The sequence below is a fragment of the Physcomitrium patens genome, chromosome 8 (assembly GCF_059467195.1).
Source record: "Physcomitrium patens ecotype Gransden chromosome 8, ASM5946719v1, whole genome shotgun sequence".
Lineage (NCBI taxonomy): Eukaryota > Viridiplantae > Streptophyta > Bryopsida > Funariales > Funariaceae > Physcomitrium > Physcomitrium patens.
Window position 1 is genome coordinate 12,966,918 of NC_143417.1, and position 8,882 is coordinate 12,975,799.

An 8,882-nucleotide genomic window follows, 5' to 3' on the forward strand; every position below is an offset into this window, starting at 1 on the left:
AAAACATGTCGGGAAGATAGTGCCTTCTTTAAAAAGCTTTAAGTAAGTTTCTTAGACATAGATTAGATATTTAGACTTTTGTAGATATGCCACCTAGCTATTGAAACTTATGCCATATATTTCTTAGTTTTAAAAAATTGCACTCAAAGCTTGATGCTTGGGTGACAAGTCTTACAATTCTTATGAAGCTATTAGAAGACATTTCTCATAGCTAGTATATATATAAGAAAGAATAAAACCATTCGTAGTCTTGTTATTTTTATTTTATTTTATTTTATTTTTTTTATGTGTTTGCAATCTTAGTTTCAGATTCTTTAGTCACTTTGTATTTGCCATAGGCCATTTTAGTTATTTTCTTTCTTACAACTATATCTTTCTTTTTAACTTTTTTTTTCTTCTTCAAGAACACATGAATATGTTGTCTCTTGGATTTTATTGTGATTCATGTCATTGGTACAATCTTATATCTTTGACTACCTTTGATACTAATTATTATTTAGACCCAATTTTATTGCCAAATAAACTAGAGAAGTTTACATATTTGACAACCTTAGATATAAAAAGGTACTTCAGATTAACATCATTGCTACATAAATTATGCAATTTCACAACTTTGACTATCTAGAATATCAAACATATTTAAGTTAAATTTTGTTGCCAAATAAACCAAACATCTCTAACTATAATTACAAAAAAAAATATGTTGAGGTTTGATAGTATTGACAAATGAATTGTACTATCTTGCATCTTTGAATATATTTTTTAATATAAAATAATACTAAATGTTGACATTATTATCATATGAATTGGACAACTTCACATCTTTGACTATATTAAAGAAATAAGAATGTTCAAAATTGATATCTTTTACTATCTTTAATATAAACAAATTCTTAAATTTGATATTATTGCCAAATAATACAAAAATCTCATATATTTCACAGCTTTAGATATGACAAGATGCTTGAGCTTGTCTTCATGCCAAATATGTTGGAAGATCTGACAACTTTGACTACCTTTAATTAGAAGTGTGGCAGGGATAGAAAGTGTGGGTCAATGCTTTCGGAGAGAGTATTGCCTGGACGTCGAGGGCTACAATTTCTACGATGAACCAAAGATGAAGGTTTGAAAGGCAACGATTCCTTAGAAGCGGCAGAACTTGAGGCCGAAGTTGAAATTAACCCTCAGGAGACTGTCCAGTCGAAGTAAGTGGAGTTTCACGTTTGACTTGTTTTTTCTTAAGTGACAAGTTGAGAAGAGCCAGGATCGGTCTGGAATGCTTTACCAAGGATACATCGATGAAAGTGAAGAATATGAAGAACCGAGTTCAAACTGTGTTATTATGAGTTTTTAATACCTGAAGTTTGTTACAACTTAAATCTTGAGTATCCTTTTATATCCAAGGTTGTCAGCAAGCGTCCTTCTTCAATAAGGTATTGTATGTGAAGGTTAGCCTTTTACTAAAACCTTGATCATCTATTCAGACACAAATCAGGGTTGTGCCAAGTGTTCAAAATGCGTCAAATAAAACTGCACCCATTTTCAAAATCTAATTTATTGCTGAAACATTTACCTACGCTTTTAGCCAACAGAGTGAGCAGATTGACACATTGCGCACATCGATCTGAGAGTTATAATGCGTAAGCAAGAGAATTTGTATTCACATGGTGGGGGTCTCAACATATGTGTACATTTAGTACTTTTTATAGCGCCATCACCTGAGTTATCCTAAAAGAATTGCCCAACTCTAAATTAAGAGGGGGAAACTCATAAATATCCTACGAAGAATGCAAAAACGGTAAGAGTAAAGATAAATAAATCATCTAGGGCAACTTCGATTCATGAAGAATTTTTGCTGTATAGATCCTAGGCAGCACTAGGAACCTTATCAAATAACGTGCAGCTTTCGGAAGAACTGGTGCTCACAATCGAGCACCTAACAGTAGCAGATTTCACCAATCTCTCGAGGGTGCTCTGTAATGTGCAATGTTTACGTGTGTTTGGCCATGTCCAAAGCGCGACGCTCACGCGCTACTGCACGCTTCCGAGCTGCAACATCCGATGCACGAGCCACCTTCTGGATTCTCCTCTCTGGCAACAGCATGGCAACATCAACCGTCATTTCTGGGATGCTTTAGGCCAATAGTGGTCTCTCTCACAAGCAGCAAAAATTTGATCAAGAAAGTTACTTAAGAAGATAGCGCGGTATAATCACTCCATCGATGCACTTCTGATCCCGAGCGTTACAACTATCTTCGGAACAGTCAAACTTCATACCGATTACAGGAGCTGAGGAGACCAAAATGAGCCACCAAGAAGGCGTTGGCCACAATGACAACAAACAAAATGCAGTGACTGCAGTCATGAAGGAGATGGTACCTGTAGCAGCTGCTTTCATCTCCTTGATGGACTCAGTGGCGGCCACTCGCTTCACCGGGTTCGCCGGATGTTTTAATCGGTACACCTTGAGCATGAGGTTGGCACGAATGAGCGTCATCTTCTCCGACATTTTTGCTCCAGCAACCGAAAAGCTCCGTCCTGCATTGGCCCTCATGTCCGCAAACTTTATCGCAGGGCTGACCTTGTTCTTCACCACAGCGCGTCCCGCTCCGTGAGTCTTCTTCCCCTTCGTTCTCGCCATCCCCAAACTCTCTCCCACAACCACGAAGCCTCAAGACGTGGATCAAACACTTAACAACAAGCGGACTTATCGAGGCAAAGATGATGAGTCTCACAGAACTCTCAAACTCAGAGAAAAATTCAGAGGAATCGCAGAGCCAGTCTCGATCGAAAACGTACACGACAGAATGCTGAGAAGTGCAGTTCGCATTGTGATATTTGAACTTCGATGGAAGCATACCATTTACATAGGACCCACACTACTTGACAGAGAGGACACTTGGCGGCACAACAGGAGCCGAAGCGTCGAAGAGAATCTCCAGCGCAGGCTTTCTGAACTTTGGCGCGAAGGATCGATGACGTGTCAGATATTATCTGTCAACACGTCATCGCTGATTCGCGCCTTAGTTCAGGAAGCCCTCAAATGCTGGTATCTCTCTGATCCACGGTCATAGAGATGGGCTCCCTTCCCGACACGGTCATCCGTCACCGGGAACCTTTGACTGGTTATCCAGGTGCTTATTGTATTGGATACGTTCAAATGATACTACAATACAATCCCAATTGTATTATTATGATTCCTGGTTTTTAATTGTACTTGATTTTCATTTAATATAATTAATAATGACCAAGAAAAATGAGTGAGTTTTTTTGGCTATATTTCTAATTTAGAATTATAAAATTTATCTAATATTTAATTGTGGTAATTAGTGTCTTTATTCTATGTAATTAATGGATTTTATATTTATTTATTCAATGGGTTTTATCCTACTAGACTTAATATATTTGAAGAATGATTAAAATAGAATTAACTCCTAAATGATATATATATATATATATATATATATATTTTTTAAAAATAAATCTATTCTAACTATTATTATGAATTTTATACTAGAAGTTCTATCTACTTGTACTCCTTTCAGCAAAAAAATCCAATAGTTTCATCAATTGTTAAAGATCATGAATCTTTGTTGACATTAATTTCATGAATAACATACTTTTGTTATTTTAAAACATTTTAAAAATTGTGTGGCATATTGGTGTAATTTTTAATATTTATGATAAATTGGTACTCAATTTATTCTTTTATAATGGTTTACTAAATCATATTGTAGTGTTTTTAGACTCTATTGTATTGATTAAAATTATCAAGGGTGTTATTTTTCAAAATTACTAACTTCTATATGTTTCAAATGAAATAAATGACATCCTTTTATTGATCCATCTATCATGTATATTACTTTTTTCACTTTAGGATTTAGAATGAGAATAATATTGCTTAGTACAATAGTTTCTTCTTTTTCTACCAAAGTTGTTTATAGGCAATTAGTTGACAAAAAAGACATTGCCAAAACTATTGAATTTTGTCTATTAATGACATCGCTTTTATTTTACAAAGAGATTTTTTGATAGCAAAAATTCTATTATCCATCACATAAGTTAGTTTGATAAATTTGTATCAAGGACATGAATTTTGAAGAAAGAAATCTTCAATACACTCTTGTATATTATTGTGAGTAATAATAGTTTAATAATTATATAAGTATTTACTTCAAAATTCGTAATTTGTAATTTGTAGTAATTTAAGAACATGAATTTTGAAGAAAGAAATCTTACTTATGTAATTATTTATGAAAAAAGAAATATTACTTATATAAGTAAGATTAATTTGTAGTAATTTAAGGACATGAATTTTGAAGAAAGTTACCCTAATTACATAAGTTACCCTAATTATATAAATATTTACTAGAGTACCTATATATATCCATGACATTATCCTCCTTCTAAAGACAAGTTCCACAAGGAGCAATCATCATATGTTGATAAAATCCAAGATGCGATAAATTATATTTGCCACATATTTTGATCTTTGAAAAGCTTCAACTTTCTTTGCTGCATTTGCAAAATTATTTGTTGATTCCGATGTGCATTCATTAATATTACATATGACAAGAATGGATGTAATATCTTGTCACCTATGTTGAATTGTGGTTGTTCCTTGAAATAAGCATCTGCATTAATCTTTTATCGTTCTTAAACTCTCTTTAACTATGCCTTCATTATTATACATAGCTCTCACAAACAATTTTCCAAATCTTCGATTACAAGATTATGAATTTTTGAAAAGTCAAAAATATTAAGTCATGGATGATAACCATAATTGACTAAGAAAGTTATTTATTGAGTGAAAAAATATACCAAATTATTGTACGCAAACTCTACTAATGGTGAAAGAGTTGTCTAATCATCTTGAAGATAGTTCATGGTACACGTCAAATACTGCTCCAAAACTTGATTCATTCATTTTATTTGCCCATCAGTTTGAAGATGAAAAGCTAAAGAGAGCTTTATATCCACCTTTAAAATCTTAAAAAGGGTTCTCCAAAATCTTGATATAAATTGAGTCTTCCTATCCGATACAGTATCTTTAGGTAATCCGTGATAACATAAAGATACTCTTAGATATTCTTAAAAAAAAAACTTAGCGATTTCTTCACTTGTGATAGATTTTGTATATGGTACAAAATGTGCCATATTGGTGAAACAATCTACTACCATGAATATAGAATCATACAAACCTAAGAATGAAAGATTCATGATAAAACTTAGAGAAACGAAAGACTATGGTTGTTCTAAACTAAATAAAGGCTGAAGAAGTGCACAAGGTTGATGGCAATGAGTTTTGGATCTTCAACAAATATCACATGATTGTACAATATCTTTGACTACCTTTCACATTTGAGGCCACCAAAAATCTCTCAATATTAGCTCCAAAGCCTTGTTATATCCAAAATATTCAACTGTTAGAAACTTATGATGAGTTTGAAGAATACATAATTATATTCCACTTATTGGAATGTATAATTGTTCCTTAAATAGAGTAGATTTTTTTAAAACTTAAATTTAGAAGTATCATAATACTTAAAAGAATTATTCTTGATATCATAGATAAGAAGATCAAAAGATATACTTTATTAAATTTGCTCAACAAAAGTTGAATCAACAACCAATATTGATTTTATTGCTCAAAGGTTAAAATACTCCGAAAAGAGAATTATTCTTTGTTGATCAAAATACGCATTTAATTTTTTTGGTACAAGATAAGAACATCAAGAAAAGGCGTCCAAAAAACCTTTTTGTTTTTTGGGTTGATAAGTGATCTTGAAATTAAATCTTAATAAAGACATACTTCAATGAATTTAGTGATAATTCAAAATATATGTTGACATGAAATACTTGAGACTCTTTTGATCTGTATACACTATGACTGAACTTGAGGCGTATTCTAAATAATGATGCCATTCTTAAAATGAATCTATGCTTGCAAGGAGCTCTTTGTCGTGGATCTCATAATAAACCTCTGCTATTAAAAAACTTCTAGAATAAAAAGCTAATAGATAGAGTTTATCATTTGCTCGTATTTGTGGTAATAGTGCATCCAAGGCAAAATATAATACATTTGTTTCCATAAAAAAATGCCTTGAAAAAATCAACACAATAGAAGATTAGTGTATTTTTTTTTTTTTTTTTTAAAGCATCAAATAATGCTTTGGCTTCTTTACTCCATTCAAGTTTGTCTTTACAAGTCAAACCTGTAAGTGGAGCTATAGCTTGAATTTTTTTTTTTGATGAAGATCCAATAGTAATTGATAAGTCTAAAAAGTATTGCACGTCTCTTATTGTTCTTGAAATCTTCTAATTTATGATATTCTAGACCTTCTTCAAATCCATGATTAGCCATTTTTTAAAAATGATGTATCCTAGGAAGTCAACTTAAGTAGTGTAGAATACACACTTTTTTAACTTGGCATATAATCCTACATCTCTAAGTTTTTGTAACAAATAATAAACATAAAATTCATGTTCTTTTGTATTCTTAAAGTAGATTAAGATGTCGTCTAAATAATAGATGATAAAATCATCAAGAAACTCATGAAAGATATCATTCATTAGATGTTAAAAATTAACTAGTATATTTATGAGTCTAAAAGGTATTACATTATATTCAAAATACCCATACCTGGTTTAAAATGTAATTTTTCATTCATTTTATTTTTTAATACGTAATAGATTATATGCTTCTTGTAGATCTATTTTTATATAGATTTTAGCTTGATTCATTTGATTAAAAAGTCTTGAAATCAAAAGTAGAAGATACTTATTCTTAATGGTAATCTTATTAAATCCTCGATAGTCCACACACATCCAAAAAGATATGTTATTTTTTTTCTTCACAAGTAAGATAGGAGTCTTGCCTAGAAATTTAAAATGATGTATGAAAGTTTTAGCAAAATTGTCATCAATATATTTCTTGAGTGCATTCAACTTATTTTGTATAGGCTATAGATTGGTCTAAATGGTGGTTGAGTTTCTTCATGAAGATCAATGGAATAATCATAACGACGATATTTTAGAAGAATATCTATATTTTTTTTTTCAAAAATATCCTAGAAATCTTAATACTAGTTGAGAATACCACTTGACATCTTTTCAGCATCAAAAATGGGCATGGCATATAAAACAAAAGATAACCTTTCTTTTGTAGCATGCATTAAAGTTCTTATACTTAGCAATAAGAATTTGGATGTACTTGACTTATGAATTTTTATTTAACTAATGAGATTTTGGAGTAAAATTTCACAAAAATTAAGGTTACAAGAAATCCAACCTATCTGAGGATTATACTTTTCTAACCAAGATAATCCTAAAATAACTAGATTGAACAAAGATCTTATTATATTAAATATTGTTATATTATTATGATCTTTAATTGCTACATCTAAAGGAATAGTCTCATGCGTAACACCTTCAAAAGATAATAAATGACCATATATGACTTCTACATGTACAAGTTTAGTTTTTTTAACTAATGATATTTTTTATTTTTTAACAAAATCTTTGTGTATAAAATAGGCTGAGGTTCTTAAATCTAATAAAGCTAAGACTTTGTGATTTTTTGGTCCTAAATAAACTTCTATTATAAATCAAGGTGAAGGATCTAACCAGAGAATAAGACCTTTATTAGGAATTACATAAGATTTCAGCTGCTCGATCCCTAATGTAGTTGAAAAAACTCATTTTCTAATACATTTTCTTCTTTAGCAACTATACTTCTGATTTTGTGGTTGCATTGTTTCTTTGGACAATGTTGAGCAGTATGATTAGCTTCTCCATAATATAAACATAAGTCCTCTTGACGTCATTGAGTCTTTATTACTTTATGAAAGATTTAAAACGTATAGTATCAACTTATATTGGTTTTGGCTTAGATAAATGTGTTTTGGAAAACTTGAGAGTTGTCATTATTATTAAATTTATTCTTCTTCAATTAAGTCTTTGTTTTCGATGTCTTTTAAAGAATCGATTGTAGCATACAATAGCTTGAGTAATAAATTATTTCAAAGATTTTGCCTTTGACATTGTTAATAACAAATCTTTGGCATTATCCTTCAATTCATATCAAAATTGATTAATAAGGGCTTTGTTATTCTAGTCCATGTCGCAAGCTAGTTTTTAGAATTCACTAGCATATATGGTGGCTGATTATCATTCTTGCCCAAAAAATAAGAGCTTCGTCTCTGCTATTCTTTTTCAATTATTTTTTCTAAATGTAGTCGTAAATATTTTTAAGAATGAATTCAAAACATAAAGAATTTAAAAATCATTTTCTATTAAAGGTGCAAACCAAGAGAGAGCACTTATTAATAGAAGTACATCTATGAATCCAATTTGAATAATCCATCAAGGTATTGGAAGTGATGCAACCTCAGATAGAGCTTGATTTGTTGTAGAAATCCTTAAAATTTTGATCTTCTTCCATCAAACTTCTCAGGCATATTAATTCTAGTTTTTATCATACTTGTAAAAGCAAAATTTTCTAGATTTGATTGTGAGGTTGATCTACTTGCTTCTTTCAATTGCAAAACTTCTTACTGTAGACTTTGAACTTCTTCCATAAGTGTAGGAATAGTACCTCTATGATTTATGTTGGAAATACATGAGATTTCTATTCTTAAAGTGTTGACAAGCTTATAAATAACTGCAATAATTGCAAATCTATTCTCACTTCCATTGAGAGTAGCATCGATAATCTTTCTTTCTATAAACAACTCACACAAGTTAAAAAAGTTAAATTAGAGGAAAATAATTTGCAACCTCTAAAATCAAATGAAAATTTCTACAAAGAAGGATAATCTACTCTCTTCAAGGAAAAGATTAGTGTTAGAAAACAAGATTTTTTCTTTAAAGATGGGTACTCT

The 8,882-nt window shown here is 30.9% G+C and overlaps 1 protein-coding gene across 1 annotated transcript; it reads right to left on the reverse strand.

Moving 5' to 3' along the window:
• Nucleotides 1–1,625: 1,625 nt before the first annotated feature.
• LOC112285548 (uncharacterized) lies at nucleotides 1,626–2,799 on the reverse strand. The gene is made up of 2 exons (XM_024526457.3): nucleotides 2,380–2,799; nucleotides 1,626–2,091 (listed from the first exon to the last, which is right to left on the reverse strand). The coding sequence occupies exons 1-2, from the start codon at nucleotides 2,639–2,641 to the stop codon at nucleotides 1,991–1,993; spliced, it is 363 nt and encodes a 120-aa protein (XP_024382225.1). The 5' UTR covers nucleotides 2,642–2,799; the 3' UTR covers nucleotides 1,626–1,990.
• Between the last annotated feature and the right edge of the window lie 6,083 nt (nucleotides 2,800–8,882).

What these genes read in the sequence shown, in the direction of transcription:
- LOC112285548 (XM_024526457.3), bottom strand. Translation starts at nt 2,641, where the DNA reads ATGGCGAGAACGAAGGGGAAGAAGACTCACGGAGCGGGACGCGCTGTG. An exon ending in GATGAAAGCAGCTGCTACAG is followed by an intron (nt 2,092 to 2,379) that starts GTACCATCTCCT and finishes TGCTGTTGCCAG; the next exon opens with AGAGGAGAATCCAGAAGGTG.